Genomic DNA, 18,908 nt, shown 5'->3' on the forward strand with positions numbered 1-18,908 from the left:
CAATGAAGAAGCTATTTTGATTTCCATTTGTAGAAGTCATTTAGGAACAGGCACAAAGGAATTACATCTAATTTTACCATTTCTAAATTAGCAGCCATACTAAATTGTGAAGGAATGCAAAAGATTGCTGGACAAGTAAAAAAGTTTAATTGGCAGATTCTATTCAATGCAAAAAAAAAAGTAAACTGCTGTACTCATCTTTTTAAAAAGTATATTAAATGGTACAACTCTTGGTAAGGATAGAATTACTTCAATTTCTATAGGATGGACTCAGGTCTTCCCAATATTCTTTGCAATCAGTGGCAATAATTTTAAAATGCAGTCACTGCTAAATAAGTAGGTGATGCAATGCACAGCGATCTCTACAAATAGCAACATAATACTGACCAGACAGTCTAGTTTTAGGACATTAATTGATCCATAAACATTGGACAAGACACCAAAATAATTCTCTAACTCTTCTTATAAAGCATTGAATGGATTTTTATTTTGTCCTGAAAGAACAGATGCAAGTTTGATTTAATATCTCATCCAAAAAGCTCCTTTACAACTATTTTAAAGCTTGCATTTTCTTTTTCAATTAGAAATTACAGAGGCCCTGAAAATATATTTAACACATTCTTAGCCATGGGTGTGGTGCTGGAGAATTGAAGGATAATTAATGTCGTTCCGTTCTTTTAAAAAGAGTCTAAGAATAATCCTGAAAATTACAGGCCAGTGGGCCTGACGGCGGATCCTCGCCCCGACCGCCCAACCATCGAGCTCCAGATGGCCTGATCGTGGATCCTCGCTTCAGCCACCCCCTATACAGCATCTGATGGCTGATCTTAGTCCCAGCCGCCCACCCATCGAGCTCTCAATGGCCCGAAGGCAATGCAGTTACAGTTGAGATGTAAATTTACCCTTTCATAATGCTAAATAAATTGGTTTATGAAAAGTTTTATCTGTGAAATACATAGGTTTGTATATAGTGTTAGATTAGTTGTTGTTTGAAATTTATGCTAGATCTTATACCAAGAAGGTAGTGTGTGTTTGTTGTGTGTGTGGTGGTGGTGGTGGGGGTGGGGTGTCGGTAGGGATGTGGCTTGGGAGCCAAGGGGGTGGCAGCCCGGAAAAGTTTGGGAACCACTGATCTATATCAATGATCTGCTTGATAATGTGGTAAATTGGATCAGCAAGTTGGCAGATGACACGAAGATTGGAGGTGTAGTGAACAGCGAGAACGACTTTCAAAGTTTGCAGTCGGATCTGGACCAGCTGAAAAAATGGGCTGCCTAACAGCAGATGCGAGTGTGGCATTTTGGAGGACAAACCAAGGTAGCCACACACAGTAAATGCTAGGGCACTGTGGAGTACAGTAGAAGAGTGATCTGGGAATACAGATACACAATTCCTGAAAGTGACGTTGCAAGTAGATTGGGTCATATAGAGAGCTTTAGGCGCGGTTGGCGTAGCGGTTAGTGCAATGCCTTTACAGTGCCAGCGATCGGGACTAGGGTTCAAATCCCACGCTGTCTGTGAGGGTCTCCTCCCACTGTTCAAAACATACCAGGGGTATAGGATAATGGGGTGTAAATTGGGCAGCACAGACTCGTGGGTCAAAATGGCCTGTTACTATGTTGTATGTCTAAATTTAAAATTAGCCTTCATAAATCAGAGTAAAGGAGTTGGGATGTTATGGCAAAGTTGTACAAGACATTGGTGAGGCCAAATTTAGGATGCAGTTTTGGTCGCCGAACTACAGGAAAGATATCAATAAGATTGAAAGAGTGAAGAAAAGATTTACAAGGATATTTCTGGGACTTGAGGAACTGAGTTACAGGAAAAAATTAAACAGGTCAGGATTTTATTCCCTGGAAGAATGAGTTTTGTTAGAGGTGTATTAAATTATTAGGGGTATAGATAGAGTAAATGAAAACAAGCTTTTTCCACTGAGGTTGGTGAAACAAAAACAGGAGGGCATGGGTTAAAGGTGAAAGGTGAAATGTTTAAAGGGAACATTAGGGAACTTCTTCACACAGAGTGGTGAGATTGTGGAATGAGCTTCCAGCCGAAGTGATGAATTCAGGCTTAATTTTGACATTTAAGACACATTTGGATAGGTATATCGTTGGGAGAGGTATGGAGGGCTATGGTCCAAGTGCATGTCTTTGGGACTATGCAGAATACTAGTTCACCACAGAGTAGATGTGCTGTAGTGTTGCATGGTTCTAAGTCTAAAGTGTTATCAACCAAGCTAAAGCTAACCTTATAGAAGATAACAAGAACCCATTGTTACTCCTCTCAATTTTGTATACCTTCAACGCTTCTCCCCACACTCTCCTCTGTATCAAGGAAAACAAACTTAACTATCCAGTCTCTCCTCATAACTAAAACACTCTAAGCAACATCCAGATAAATCGCAATTACAATCGCATCAATCCTAAGTGTGACAATAGAATAGTGTGTAGTACTGTGGCCTATCTAACATTTTACTGAATAGCATATGGAACCAAAATTATTGCCAAAAGTGTGTCTTCCTGATCTAATTAAGTCTTGCAAAATAATGGCCAATGTCAATAAAAATCCAACAGATTGTATGGTGGGGAGCCAATTCAAGTTGTCACCTGGGCAACAAGCTAAAAATATTCCCCATAATTTTCTGCATACTTCGGTGCTGTAAATTTAAAACTTTAAATTTTAAATCAGATCTTTCAGATTACAAATTTAATAATGATTTACCATATAATCAGAAATAGAATTCTTCTAGGTTTTAACAAGAAAGAGACCAAAGGTATAATTATTTGTTTCCTTCAGGAATAAAACATTCCAGACAATGGATATACATACACAACATACTTTTCAAGACATGACTCATGCTACAAAATGTGTTTTCTATGTCATCATATTAGGAACATTTTGACACCCAGAGACACTCAACAAGTGATGCTGTTGCCAAATTCTGTAGCTTAATATTTTTGCTTTCTAGATGTTGGTTTCCAAAATCATATTTCAGCCATGACTGGGTGTGTTATCTGTCAGATTTCTGCTACCATCACTTTGTTCAAATTTATAATTTCCACAGAGTAACTAATGCTTAACTGTTCACCTACTTTAGTGATCATTTGATTTTATTCTTGTATCCTATGAATTTTGATACATTCTGATATTTTTAATAATAATTCCAACCATTGTTAGAATTTCATTCTTGAATTCGAGTACACACTATCCCACAGCCAGGAATGTTTTCACTGTGTTAAAAATATTTCCCTGTTACTTAAATCTGGAAGCTTCTTCAAATGCAAATGCAAAGTATCAAATTACGTCGGAAAGCATTCTCAAATTTGTAATGTAAAACTTCTGATTTGAAATTTTAAGAACTAATTTTGAAGAACCAAAATTTATAGGAAACCAATCAAAATTTATTGTCATGAACATAACAAAATTGGCTGTCTTGCAGCAACAGTACAGTACAAATATTGCTATAAATTACTTCTAAAAATAAATAGAGGGGAAGAATCTGTTTTTGACCCACTGGGTGTTCATCTTCAGGCTCCTCCTGTACCTCCTTCCTGGTGGTAAGAGTGTGAAGAGGGCATGGTCTGGGTGGTGAGGGTCCATGGATAGAAAGTACTTTCATAAGACACCACCTCTTGTAGATGTCCTCAATGGAGTGAAGACTGACTCGCATGATGGCACTAGCTGAATTCACAACTCTCTACATTTTTCCTTGTCCTGTGCATTAGCACCTCTATACCTGTCAGTGATGCAACCAGTTAGACTGCTCTCCGCTGCAGACCTGTAGAAATTTGCAAGAGTCTTTGATGACATACCAAATCTCCTCAAACTCCTCAGGAAGTATAGCCATTGGCAACTTGCAAGCCTTCTTCATGATTGCATCGACATGGAGGGCCCAGGACAGATCTTCAGAGATGTTGACACCCTTGGAATTTGAAGTTCTGAACCCTTTCCACTGCTGACCCCTTGAAGAGAACTGGTTCATGTTCTCCTGATTTCCCCTTTCTGAGGTCCACAATTAGCTCCTTGGTTTTGCTAACGTTCAGTACAAGGTTGTTCTGGTGACACCATTGAACAAACTGATGGATCTCCCTCTGGTATTCTACCTCATTGCCCTGTGTGATTCTGCCAATGACCATGAGGTGTAGTATGTGTGGCTGTTGTCTACGTGATCCAGAGCTGAGTGGAGAGCCAGTAATATTGCATCTGCTGTGGAGCAATTGTGACTGTGGGAGAATTTCAAAGTCCAGATCTTTACTTACATACAAGGTAATTCTGGCCTTGACCAACCTCAAATAATACAAAGCTAGATTTTCAGCTTGCTCACTGTTATGTATACAAATTTAAATGTACCTTCAAGAATAGTGTGTCTTCTACTTAAAGATTTGACATTTTGTTGTACTGGACCTTTAGTTGCGAGCTAATGACTTTAAATGTTCACTTGGTAGATCCAATAGTGCAAATGACCAGCCTACAGATACTATGCTGAACAAATGGGAAACTGATAGTTAAAACAAGTTTTAAACTTGCACAACTGGGCAAATTTTCAATCTAGTTGAGAGCCAAACAGCTCCATTATTCATGACATTGTAGAGACTTTCTGGCAGTGAGGACCAGGGTGGAGATTTTCAGCAAAAGTGCTATAATCTTTGAGCTTGATTTACAAGATCCAAGTTATGCATGTCTCTTTGTGGGGACAGTGGAACAATATTTGTTTCATTCCTCATCAGGTCCTATTCCTCATTTCCTTTTCAGTTATATTAATCATTTTTTTTTAATGTTGTCCCTGCTCTCATATAAAACCAGAAATTTTCATGACATTTTCTTCCAGTTTTCAACCTAATCTAACTTTCATGTGGGTCCATCTCTTACTCTTTCCTTCCTTAACTTCTATTTCTCCATATCTGTATGCAAGTTGACTATACCTCTTCCCACTTCACTTCAAGTAAGGACTTCATTCCGCTGGCTCCATTGCATTGGTTATAATGTCAACACTATCTACACAGATGACTCTGAAATAAGAACATAAGAAATAGGATCCTTTTCCCCATAGCCCTTAATTTCCCTACTTTGTAAAAATCTATCCAACCTTGTCTTAAATATACTTACTGAGATTGCCTCCACTGCTTCAATGGGCAGCAAATCCACAAGATTCACCACCCTCCGGAAAAAGCAGTTCTCATCTCCATCCTGAATCTACTACCCTGAATCTTGAGGCTATGTCCCCAAATTCTAGTCTCCCCACCAATGGGAATGACATACCTACCTTACAAAGAAGCACATCCCTTTTTCCTTTAACTGTGCTTTATCCCATCACAGCTGAAAAGGCTCTCAAGCACATCTGTTCCATCTCCTGAACTTATGCTCTCGCCCTTGTCTTGGCTTTCCACTCCACCAAACCAGATTTAATGCATCATTTTCCATCAATAAGATGCCACTACTTTCCTGTTCATTCACTGGGTAGTTCAGATGTAATTCAGTATTTCTCTCTTTGCAGAAATACCTGACCTGTATTTACCTTTGTTTAAGATGTCAAGAAACTTATGTATTCTATCTCCCAGAGTTTTCTTTCCTCTGTCCTCTCCCTATTTACACCTCCTTCAGATGAATAACAAAACTTCAGTACCCTATCCTAGATACCCCTTCATTTCCACCTGACCCCTTCACTGCATGTTTTGACCAATCTGATCTCTAAATTTTCACATTTCTATAGAAGGATCATCAACTTTGACTATGTATTGCCTCTCTCTGCAGATGTTGCATAACTACCAACATACTTGGATTAGTTATAAAGCCAAGAAGTCAGCACAGAAATATGGCCCTCCATGGCCATGCCAACCTTTTTGCCTATCTACATGAATCTCATTTGCTCACATTATATACATTTTCTTCAATGCTTTGCCTATTCAAGTACCTGATAATGAAAATGAGTTTATTTTCATACATAGTATACAATGTATATATGCACTAAAATTCTTATTTGGTGCAGCCGAAGTTACTTGCAAAGAAAAATTGCAACAGTAAACTAATTGAATTAAGAGACAATAAAGAGACACATGATAGATAGACAACAGATATTCACAGTAATCCCAGTACAAAAATGTGACTTGCAATAGTGCAGGTAATCCTTTTGTTCTATTGGAGCAGTCCAAGATTAGTGTAACAATGGGGAAGGGGCGGTTCAAGAGTCTGATAGCTGTTAGAAAGAAACTGCTCTTGAACCTAGAAGTCCTAGTTTTCAGGCACCTCAGTAATGGGTGGGAGGTTGAAACCTTTGATGTACCTAGCTATGTTTGCTACTGTCTGCACCATTCTGTGTTCCTGGGCCCTTGAATTGCCAAACCAGGAGATTGTGCAACTTTCCACATCTGTATCCATTTGATTAAAGTATCTGATGATATCTCCTCAATCTCATTAGAAAGTATGGCATTGATCTTCTTCACAGTTGCCTCAATGTGCTGGCTTCAGGAAAGATTTTCTGAAATATGGACACCCAGGAACTTGGAAGTTCTGACTCACACCACCCTCTTCCCATTGATGCAGACAGGTGTATGATCCCTCAGCCTCTTTTTCCTAATCTTCACAACAAGCTCCTTGGTCTTGATCACCTTGAGAGCAAGATTGTTATTCTGGCACCACCCAACTAGATCCTTGATCTCCATACTGCATTCCGATTAATCTTTTCCAGTTATTCACCCAACAATAGTAATGTCATCAGTGAATTTGTAGATTGCATCTATTGAAAAGTCTTTTAAATTTAAGTATTGGATTTGATTCCATCTCCTCATCTGGCAGCATGTTCCAAATACAGCAACACCATATATTCAAATCACCCTTAAAACTTCTTCCTCTTGTCTCTTGATTTTGATATCTCTACCATGGGAAGAAGATCAGGACTTTCTACTGCTTATACATTTATTTTACTCTATCAGGTCACTCCTCAGCCTCTGTCACTCCAGAGACACTAAGCACAACCAATCCAAGCTCTCACCATAACTGAAGCTCTTAAATCCAGGTAAGGCTCAAATCAGAAACACAGGTGTTTATTTTTTTTTAACCATTTTGGATATAAGTAATTAACCTGAACTCCACTGTAACAAAATAGCTTAAACTTTCATAATTGGGCCACAAATATAGGTCACGAGACACAAATCATACACTTGCAGTTTGAGCAAAAGCTGAACAGTTGCTGTTATATAATATTCTATCTTATTAAACATCAAAATATCCTACGAAGAAACAATATTTAATCTTTTTGGATCTCTAACAATAATATATAACCAACAGTTGTTTATAACTAACAAAGAAAAAATATTAGTCCTGCCATCCCAATATGACAGCTGGACAGGAGAATCAAAGACCAATATTTTTATACATAAAATTGGTGTATCTTTTAAACTGCAACAATCTGAAAATGGAATAAAATATCAAGGTTTTTTTTTATTTGCATACACACCAGGAGACAATGATCACTTGTGTTTCTTAATCAGCCTGTATTACCTAATCATTGTGACTTAAATTACAATTTTGGGTATGCTACTCTTCGAATCTGAATAATTCATCAAACACTGAAATCTGAAACACTGAGGCTCTCCTTCCACAGGCATTTTAAGCTAGCACGCTAGAAACAGACATCTATAAACCACGAATAATAGAGGTACAACAATGTCAAAGAGGCGGTGTGTGGAGTTAAAAATTAGTCAGACAATTAGATGCACAACACCATGTTCCAGGAAACAGAAGCAAGCCATGGACACTGGTAATGTATTTTTTTAAAAATGTTTTCAAAGGCTCATTAGAACCGTGAAAGTATCTTCATATAGTGTAACATTGCACTTTCATTATCACTGATGTTTTTCTAATACTTATTTCTTCTAATCCATATTATTCATGTAACAGTTTATCTGAAAAATATCTGTTAATTAACAGAAAATTTTATGAGCAGAACTTAAAACATTTATTGTCACGTCATTGCCATTGGTTAAAGGACACCAAGGCTCAATGATCAGTTCTCTAGATTCCAAACAATTTTTCATACTGATATTACGAACAGATGAAAGGTTTAGAAATGGATACAAATGAAATTCTTTCTGTACATCTACAGTTATACTTTGTATCAGTGTCTTTAATGGATTAAAGTTCCAAAGGCTCACTGTAGGAGTGCCTTTCTTTTAAAGAAACCTTTGGCTCATCACATATAAAAACCAAAGGAAACAGCAGTTCATTACTGTTTATCAAGAACAATTTAGAATGAACAGACATGGAGTGATGGAAAGGTTTGGAGAAACAATTTAAGAATCTTAGCTGCTGCAATCATGGCCGTCGCTGGTGAAAGAATTTTTTTTTTAAAAATCACTTGAAGAATCTCAACTATCTTGGAAGATATGTTTTTTACAGATGTGAAACCATGAGATCTAGATTTGAAATCAAAGATGGAAATGTCAAGCTCGAGGTTTGATGGTTTGAAGATTGGTTCAATTGGTGTGCATTAAGTTGGGCTACAGGTAGCAGAGTTATGATAGGATATTTAATGTACAATGCATAGGTGTTCCAAAATTCTTACTTGCTGCCAACATCAATAGAGTGGAAATGCTTAAAAAAAATGTGCAAAAATAAAAGTAATTTACTGGAGAAGTTCAATGGGTCAAGCAGCATCAGTGGGAGAAAAATTCTCAATGTTTAAGGTCAGAACCTCTCATCAAGACAAATCAAATAATGTATCATGAGACAGAAAAGGATAATAATTGTGAAAGAATAGATAAATAAATATTCACAGTTCCAGTTTATGCCAAAATGCAATATTTCAATGGTGCAGAAAGATCCTCTGGTGATTCTGGAGTATTTAATGGTTAAGATAATTTAGTCAGGTTCAAGAGCCTTGAAAAATAAGATGCTGGACTTCAGGCTTCTGTGCCTTCTGCCTGAAGTAGCAGTGAGAAGACATCATGACCAAGGTGATGGGGATAATGTCCTGGTAACCTTTATAATGTCGACTGCCTTCTTGTGACAGTGCCTCACAGAGATGACATCACTGGATTTAGCTGGGTTTGTCACTTTCTGCAGCCTTCTGTGCTCCTGGGCACTCAAGTTCCCAAACCAGGCCATGATGCCATGAATCAGTATACTTTCTGCAGCCCTCCTATAGAAATTTAGCAGAGAAATTGATGACATGCCAAAATCTCCTCAGACTTCTTAGAAAGTAGGTGTATCTGCTAATATAGATGCGTCAATGTGTTGGCTCCAATATGTGGACTCCCACGAACTTGAAGATACTAACCCTGCCATCTGCCATCCCACCAATAAAGACAATGGATGGTCCCTTGCTCACCCATTCCTAAAGTATGCAATGAGATTCTGGATGATTTCAAGATTATGGAAGATAAAAAGAATGAAAGTAACAAGTAGTGGATTCTAAGTAAGAAAGGCATTGCTGAAGGTTGCAATTTCCAAGGTGGGGAAAGTGTCAAGACAACATATTTAACAATAAGATAACATCAATTTCAAAATGGCATGAGCTATTTTTCTTAAATTTAAAAATTAAATATAAATGGCTTTAAAAAAAGTATCTCAGCCATCAAGTTTCCTTCGATAATTCTAAATCATTGGTATTGAACTGTCATAACATATTCTATGCTTTATAAGCAGTGGACTTAAAACTCAGTTTTTGTCTACTGTAAATCAATGTAGCATACAATTGGTCTGGGGTGAATTATTAAAACTAAGTTTGAGAGACTCAAATGGCAATACTTAACATTTTGATCAAACTATCTCAGGCAATGTTTGGTATTCACAAATTAGTTAATTAATCTAAATGCATCTTTCCTCCTGGTAAAGTATCATTGCAGCTTCAACTTTATCAAGCCTCCCCAAAATCTTACGTGCTTCAAAGAGTACAAATTCCTTCCTTGATTGTGCAATAATCCCTGTTATTTCACTTTCCAGGACTATATTTCCTCTTGAAACCATTATTAGCGATGTGGATATACTAGAAAATTCAAACTAATAATCTATAGTGCATCTCTAATTACATTTCTCATTATTATTTGGGTAAACATTTTCTTTTGAAATTAACTACAACTGGAAGATAGACTTAAATTTGCTTCTCTGAAAAGGTTGCAACATAGAGAAAAATCCATAGTAGTATAAAATAGAAATACAATATATTTGACTGACTACTATCAGGTAGGAGTTACAGGAGCATCAGGACTGCCAGGCTGGGAAATAGCTTCTTGCCACAGGCTGTGAGATTGATGAAGTGTCCTGTAAACTTGGGTTTCTTATTAATGAAATCCAAAATATACATGCAGGTTTTTTTAAAATATATTTTTTATGTATACATGAGATTATATACTGTATGAAAAATGCATTGCGTGTGCACCATGGTCTGGAGAAATGCTATTTCGTCTCGTTGTTTATGTAGTCAGATGGTGAACTTATTCTGCTAAAGATACAATGTTCTGCTCATGGTATATTTTGTTCTTCTGACTCTGGGCAAGTAATTGCTCTTTGTCGATCTTCTTCCACCGTGAAAGAGAATTCATTCAGCTATCCCTTCTCTGTCCTCTGGATTTGTCTTTCAGAGAACCACTTCATCATTCTGAACTTTGAATTTAATCACATCGAATATTGCTCTTTGTCAATCTTCTTCCACCGTGAAAGAGAATTCATTCAGCTATCCCTTCTATGTCCTCTGGATTTGTCTTTCAGGGAACCACTTCATCATTCTGAACTTTGAATTTAATCACATCGAATATTGCTCTTTGTCGATCTTCTTCCACCGTGAAAGAGAATTCATTCAGCTATCCCTTCTATGTCCTCTGGATTTGTCTTTCAGGGAACCACTTCATCATTCTGAACTTTGAATTTAATCACATCGAATATTGCTCTTTGTCGATCTTCTTCCACCGTGAAAGAGAATTCATTCAGCTATCCCTTCTATGTCCTCTGGATTTGTCTTTCAGGGAACCACTTCATCATTCTGAACTTTGAATTTAATCACATCGAATATTGCTCTTTGTCGATCTTCTTCCACCGAGAAAGAGAATTCATTCAGCTATCCCTTCTCTGTCCTCTGGATTTGTCTTTCAGAGAACCACTTCATCATTGTGAACTTTGAAAAGCTTCCTAAAGATTGCCACTCCCATTTATCGCTCCATCTACACTTCACTGCCTCCACCTCTCTGAGATATGCTGTTGTGCTGGATCTCGCAAACCTCTTTAGCCACAAATATTTGCATAGGATATGCACAAGGTTATCATTTTTATTCAGTGGAACAACCTCAAATCTATCCAAGCTGTGATTGTTCTAGAAAGGATTAAAAAGGACATAATATGTCTTGGGAAGGGGGGGGGGGGGGGGGCAGGTCAACCTTTCCTCCAGTCTCTTATTTCCAATTAAGACCTTTTGTCTATTGGTCTGTATACCTCCCCCTCCCATTATACCCTTTCTCCAGTCTCCCTGCTTTTTACTCGTCCCTTGATGCAGGGCTCAGGTTCGAAACGTCGGTCATAAACACTTACCTCCTCCGGACGCTGCAAGACCTGCTGAGTTTCTCCAGCATTTCGCTGGAGACTGCAGTCTTTCGTGTTTCATCCCTCCGGTTAACAGACCCCACAAGCGGAACATCTTCTCAGCAAACTCAATCAGGTCACCACACCCCCTCACCCACCTCCATTCCAGATATTAAAAAATAAATCAGTTCCTCTCATTCGCTGAAAGGCTCAATCCCAGGGGACACCACTTTTGCACCCCTCTGCATTCCGGTGACCAGCTGGGGTCTAACCATCAACTATCCCATCACCTCTTCTTTAATCACATCAAATATTCCGCATGCCACCTTAACTTCGCCTTCTACCCCTTTCCTTCTGGGGGAGCACGTTTCCTCCTGGTGTTCCTCGGGCCCCAAGCTCCATCCGCAGGTTGTTTTTGCTCCACATTCCAGCGTCTCCTGGCCCCGCGAGGTGTTTGTGGAGGTTACGGGATGCCTGACATGCGCAGTGCGGGCGGGTGTTGCGAACGTGTCACTGATTGAGCTCCGCTTCTCTGTCGGCAGCCATGGAAGACGAGGAGCGGCAGAAGAAGCTGGAAGCGGGCAAAGCCAAGGTAAGAACACAGGGAGGGGGATAGCGGTGAGAAGCTGCAGGCAGTCCGGCGGCCGCTTGTTGCTGCCCTTCTGGAATCGCCTGGCCAGCGGGCCGGCTCCCAGGTTCTGCCCAGGGACGTGCTCCACTGTCCCCGAGCTCATCGGCTCTGCAGGCTTCCCCAACTTGCAGGCGGCTTAAGGGCCTCTTGTGTGGCTGCGGGGTTGTTTTGTTTAAATGTAATGACAAGAGGTTGCAGATCGTGATTTAGGCCTTTGTTCTGTGCTGTGGCTAAAGTCAGCGCGTTAAACAATGGATAAAAGGGTATTTGGCAAGAGGCGAAATGGAACTGACTGTTCATTCAACAATAATATATAGTAACAATCAGGGCATTTGTTTAATTGCACATTTTAAAAAAAAACGGTTGTTATCTGATTGCACTGCGAGTTACAGTTATTAATGCGAATCTAATTTCGTGCATGCCTTTTAACGCCTGGAAGAACTGCATGGAAGATCTTGAGAGGACTGCAGACAAAGCTACTTCGGTGTAACAAGGTTGCAGAGTCCTAAAACTGCTGAAGTATGAAATCCTTATAGAGTTAGCGTTTCATATCATTGATTAATATCGTAGACCCACCAAAATAATGTTTAGAAAGCTGATTAATTATTAGCATTTTCTAAAATGATAGAACCTAGCACATTAAAGGTCTTTCAGCCCAAGGTGTGTTGATGTATGAAGACCTACTCCACAACAATCCCTACCTCACACCTCTATTTTTCTTACATCCATGTCTTTTGACTATCCCTATTGTATCAACCCTAGCAATGCAGGCACCCATCACTCTGTGTGTGTGTGTGTGTGTGTATATAAAAAAAATCTTTTTTAAAAAAAACAACTCTGACATCTCCCCTAAACTTTCCTCCACTCACCTTAAAGAGATGCCCTGTGGTATTCAAATCTCTCTGAAATAATCACACTTTAATACTGTTTTGTGCATAGCACATCTAATTGTCCATTAAGCCTGTCAGAATTTGATTTACGACAATGCCATCTTTGTGAGAACTTACATTTGTATTTTATTACATCCACTTGTTGTTCATTTAACTTCAAAAGTCTGAATTATTTGTAAAATCCAACTATTTTTATGAAAGCAAAAAATGCTGCAAACACTTCATTTTTGAAAAGTGATATTGTCTGTAGTAGAAAGGTGACCTGAAAACTATAGTGGGTGTATGTTAAATAATTTTTTTTTTAAATCATAGAATTAAAGGGATGTTCTCCAGTTTTATTACTTTTTGAGATATGGCTGCCTTCCATTGGTTGCTTATTACTTGTTGACAAGGTGATGCGCTTGTTTTTATGGGAGCTGCTGTACTTTGGTGAAGATTGATGTAGGGCAGTTCCTGGATGCATTTTGCAGACAGGTAATTGATAAAATGGCTGGGTAGTTGCCCTGAGAAATTCAAATTTTTCATCATTCTCGATCTGACCATCACTGATAAGGCTATTCTTAATTGTCCTTAAAAAAGTGGTTGTGCACCACTTTGTTCAAACTGTTGTCGTCTATCATGAGAGGATCTTTTGAAGGGCAGTATGATTAGCGGGTTGGTGCAATGCTATTACACTGCCAGTGACCCAGCTTTGAATCCGGCACTGTCTGCAAGCATTTTGCACTCCCTGTGACCTCTTAGGTTTTCTCCGCATGCTCCAGTTTTCTCCTACCCTTCAAACACATGCAGGCTTTGTTGTTAATTGGTTGTTTGGTTGGCACAGTCCTGTGGGCTGGAAAAGCCTTTTTCCCTGCTGCATCTCTAAATTAAAAATGAGGTATTTTAACACAGCTGTTCTGGAGGGAGCTACAGGATTGGAACCATGTGATGAGAAATATTTTCAAGTTCAGTTAGATTTAAATTTAGACATTCGGCATGGTAACAGACCATTTCAGCCCATGAGTTTGTGCTGCCCAATTTATACCTAATACCCCTGGTCTGTTTGGAATGGTGTGTGCAAACCTGAGCTCCTGGGGGAAACCCATGTAGGCACTGGGAGAATGTGCAAACTCCTTAGAGACACTCCCAATCTCTTGTCTTCCTTGTCCTGTGGATGAGTTTTTGAGATATTGCTGGAGGAGGGTGAGCAAGTAATTTGCTATACATTTTTGTCCACGGTACCCACTGCAGTTGATACACAATGTGGTGAGGGGACTGAATTTTCAGGATGGCTGATAGGGTGATAATCAAATAGGCTGTAGCGCCTACTGTATGGTGGCGCAGCGAAGAGAAAGGAACACGTCTGCACTGAGCTGAGTGAGCCAGTAACTGTTTATTCAAACAGCAATACTGGAAAACCCGCTGCGATGAGTGACTGGATTGATGTCAGCTCACAGTCTCAGGAGCGGCGCTCGCTCCCCGCAGCCCACTCTTTAACCCTGGCACTTCTCCTCGGTGAGAAGGTGGTCTCTGTGCCGTTGTGTGTAGGCTGTGTGCTATGGCAATTCGGCTCCTTGTGTACAGGGCTGGACTGGATTGGATCGCTACAAGGCTGCTTTTTTTTTTGGATACTGTTGAGTTTATTGTCTAGACAAATGGGGAGCATTCCTTCAGGCTCCTGATCTGATTTGTAAATGGCTTTGGAGTTTTGCGGTGAGTCATTCACCACACGATATCCAATCTCTGATCTGCTTTTGTGGCCACAATGATCATCAAAGCGACTCTTACCCAAGATGTTGATGGGCAGACAATCTAGCCCTTAAACACTGGCTAACTTGTAAATTGGCCATTCAATGAACAGGTTAAAAAAGCTGTTTTTGTGTTCACACTGGACCACTGTTAACCAGTTCTCTGTGTCCTTTCACACTCACCACCAGGCATCCCCTGGGAGAGCGATGCCTATCCTCCACCAGTGATGTCTGAGTGATGCATCCACTAATTATAACCTTGTATTTAACAAAATTAATCATGCCTAGTTATAACATAATTGAGCATTATGTACAGCATAATATGATCCCTCAGCCCCTGTTGTTATGCCGTCCTATATAAACCTTTATAAAAGTCTGTGGGGAAAGTAGTATAAAACACATAGCCACACAGTTTATAAAGACCATGGGAAAGTTGGGTATGAAATGCATGCATTGAGTGATGGCAGATCTGCCCTGCCATAATTTGTGTGGCAGAAAAAGACCTCTGAGTGCTGCGTGTGTACAGCCCTTTCTCTGCCGCACGGAATTCTGAGAGAGCAGGTTGACATCATTGACGCGTGTATTTCATCCCAGACTTTCTCACAGTCTTTATAAATTATGAGGCTATGTGTTTTATACCACATGTTTTATCCCATGGTCTTTTATAAATTTATAAATGTTCATATTGGTTGGCACAACAACTGGGGCTGAAGGGATCATACTGTGCTGTACATAATGCTTAATTATGTTATAATTAGGCGTGATTAATTTGGTTTAAATACAAAACTTGCAACATTGATCAGGATTTAGTAAATCGAATACAAAGTTTATACCTTTTTAACCTTTTGTTTCCCTCACGTACCTGCACTCAGGCAACAACATCATCAACATGGTTTGTCCATGTCCCTTTCAGGCTGTGCTAATTGGCACACAGGAGTCAGACTACCTCAGGGATGATACAACCTACCTAGGTAGTCCATCCCGGCGAGATTTAATACCTTCACGGCAATTAAGGAGCATTTACACTGGACCCTTAATGTATTGGCCATTAATTACTAGGAAAAGGTGCCAGTGTGACAGGAGCTTCTGTCATGATAATGTTATTAAACATTAAATGCAGATTATTAGCCACCTCTTTATCTAACTATTTGGAAATCACAGTGATTTGGCATCTGACTTGGTTCCTGTGCTCCCAGAAACTTGGTGGATTCACTGGAAAATTCATTACAGTGTTGTGCAAGTGATTTTGGGGTATTACTAGGAAAAACGTTTGATAATTTAGATAATCTAACTGTTTGGGACCTTACTATTCCTGAATATGATGGATTATCAGAATTTTAATGCAGCCACCATTGAAGGATTGAAGATTCAACAGGACTTATTTCAAGAATGGCAGATTTGTATATGAGGATGGGTCAAGTTTCTTTGGACTCTATTTTCAGGTGTTTAGAAGAATGAGTGGAGGAGTAATTGCAGATAAATACTGAGGGTGTTTCCTCATAGAGAGAAATCTTGGATCAGGAGAACAATTTGAGAATCTGCATTTCTATATTCAGTTCAAGCTGAATCATTGAGTTTATGGAGGATACAATGATAATTGGCCTCATCGGCAACCTTGAGTCAGCTTGCATAGAGGAGGTTTGAAAGCTTGTCAAATGGTGTGAGAACAACAACCTGAGTCTCAATGTGGACAAGACAAAGGAGATGATTGTGGACTTCAGGAGGATGAAGGTTAACCAGTCTCATGACATGTCAATGGCTCCATTGTGGAGAGCACAAAGTTCCTTGGTGTGTATGTAATGGATGATCTATCCTGGAAGCACAATACCTCAGTAGTCAGGAAGATGCAGCAGAGCCTCAACCTTTATACGAAATTATGGAAGATGAGGCTACTGCCCCCATCTTGTTAACATTTTACAGTAGCATATTTGAGGGTATCCTGTCTGGCTGCATCAATGAATTTTATGATAGCTGCAAGGTATTGGACTGGAGGTCAATACAAAGGATAATTAAAATGCAGAGAAGAACACTGGGGTCTCCCTTTCCTCTGTTGATGACATTCACTGGAAATGTTGCATAAATAGGGCTCAAAGAATTATTGAGGGTTCCTCCCACCCATCAAACAAGATTTTTGACCTACTAGGATCAGGAAGGAGGTAGAGGAGCATCAAATCAAGGCTGCCAGGCTGGACAATTGATGAACAATGCTGCCCTGTGTTTCTGGTATATGAAACTAGTAACTTATTCTGAAATCTTTATACATATTTTATATTTTTATGTATATACAGTGCCACTCTGATTATCCAAAATGATTGGGACTGGACCTTATGTTGAATAAACTTTTTTCGGAGAACTGGTCATTTTTTAAAAAAAGCCTCCCAAATTACTTGTATCAATGTTTAAGCAACAACAACAGCAAGGGAAGGCTTTAAGATAATGTTTAATTCTCACAAAAAAATGTTGGCCGCAATGAGACCTCACAACCACTGCTGCCAATCCCTTACACATCTCCATCACTGCCACTGATCCCCGGGAAAGGCTTTCCAGACTGGTGGAACACTCAGTTGTGAGTCAGTAGGCTCCTCTCTCCCAGGTCACCAGAGCTCCTGACTCTGACGCCCGAGTCCCGACTCTGAATCCTCCCCTAGGCCTACTGCACGTGGTCACTGGGGAGTCCGGTGTGTGGTAGTAGGCTGAGGGAAGGGTTTGAGTTGGCATTGGGAGCTCTGGTGTTCCCGGGAGGGAGGGGGATACCACTGAGCCCGAGGTCCTGTTCCTGCCCGGGAGGCCACTGTCCTTGATGATGCCGGGATGAGGGATTCTTCTGACTGCTCGCGCCTGAGAGACGGGCATGCAGTTTGCGAGAAAGAGTTGAAGAGAATAGTAAATAGGTGAAGGTAAAGAAGAAATGGAAAGAGAGAGAGAGAGGAGGGAGTTACCTGAAACAAAGACAATTTCTAATTTCATACCGAGTGAATTTTTTTTCAACCTGTGAGGTTAGTTTGGCTCCAAAAAAATTTGAGATAAATGAAGATTTTGGAGATTCCAATTTTTGGATAATCGAGTTGTACTGTATGTGATTATTATGTGTGCACTGTGGTCCAGAAAAACACTGTTTCACCTGGTTGTACATGTACAGACAGATGATAAACGAATGAATAAGGATTGAGCATTTAAGATGGAATGAGAATTTTTCTTCATTGAAAGTTTGGTGAATCTTGTGAATTCTTTATCCTGGATATCCATGGAAGCTCTGTGTTCAGTTGAAACAGAGAGCTTTAGATTTGTGGGTATCAAGGGTATGGAGTATGGAGATGCAGGATCAGAGTTTTCTTGAGTTTTTTTTGTCACTTGTAGGGTGAATGCATAAGCAATTCAACAAGAAGTTGTTGAGCAGAAAGGGAACAAAATAATGGATAAATAATGCCAAGTGTGAGATCATATTTTTCGTTTTGCACTTTTGGAATCCTGACTAGCTTAGGAAAGGACAAATACAGTAACAATTTAAATCAAATTGAAGGAGTACTTTTTTCTTGTTTTCTTCTCGTGCTGTATAATCCTAGAAACTTTTGCACCATGGAACAAGCAGTTCTTTATAAACTCTTTGATTAAAATTTTGTGCTAAGCGAAGGTATGTTTTGGCTATCTATTGAGATTTTGCAGTGATTTTGATAACATTCAAATTCCTATTCTGCCACAATGTAATATCAATGTTGTTACCTCAACTTCCTCTGATTATCTACACAAATAACTGACAGAATGGTCAGCTAATTTTGAACAGAACCTAATTTGTTCTCACTTTGTTTCTGATGGAATGATTGATATGCCTAGCCATGAGGTTACAGTTTTGTGATGGAATCCAATTTGCTGAGTACCTCCCAGATGCCTGATTTGACATTTATGCCTTATCTTTGTAATGCCATTTTTTGCATTTATAGAAACAACAATGAGGGGGGGGGGGGGGAATAGGTGAATATTGATTTATTTTGTCAAAATAACAAATATTGTTCAGCTTTGCAGTTCCAACTTTCTTAAACTGTTGAAAAATTAAGGATTTGTGAAACAGGTTCTTCACACAATCCAAAAATCAAATTGCTCCTTTTGTTTGTATAGAAATGTATTTGCCTAATGAGGATTTAGCAAAAATGTTGC

General features: G+C 39.3%; 2 protein-coding genes across 9 annotated transcripts in view; one reads left to right on the forward strand and one right to left on the reverse strand.

Annotated features, from left to right (window-relative positions):
* Positions 1-12,036, reverse strand: part of LOC138751716 (transcription termination factor 1, mitochondrial) — a 95,452-nt gene extending 83,416 nt beyond the window's left edge. For 3 of the 5 annotated variants that reach the window (XM_069914369.1, XM_069914367.1, XM_069914368.1), the window contains exon 1: positions 11,518-12,036. In XM_069914369.1, coding sequence (XP_069770470.1) covers positions 11,518-11,623 — 106 coding nt within the window. In that variant the 5' untranslated portion in view covers positions 11,624-12,036. The remainder of the gene's footprint in view (positions 1-11,517) is intronic. The other 2 variants (XM_069914371.1, XM_069914373.1) reach the window with 2 other exon arrangements.
* Positions 11,994-18,908, forward strand: part of akap9 (A kinase (PRKA) anchor protein 9) — a 226,267-nt gene continuing 219,352 nt past the window's right edge. For all 4 annotated transcript variants that reach the window (XM_069914357.1, XM_069914358.1, XM_069914361.1 and 1 more), the window contains exon 1: positions 11,994-12,100. In XM_069914357.1, coding sequence (XP_069770458.1) covers positions 12,053-12,100 — 48 coding nt within the window. In that variant the 5' untranslated portion in view covers positions 11,994-12,052. The remainder of the gene's footprint in view (positions 12,101-18,908) is intronic.

The sequence above is a fragment of the Narcine bancroftii genome, chromosome 1, assembly GCF_036971445.1.
Source record: "Narcine bancroftii isolate sNarBan1 chromosome 1, sNarBan1.hap1, whole genome shotgun sequence".
In the NCBI taxonomy this organism is placed as follows: Eukaryota; Metazoa; Chordata; class Chondrichthyes; order Torpediniformes; family Narcinidae; genus Narcine; species Narcine bancroftii.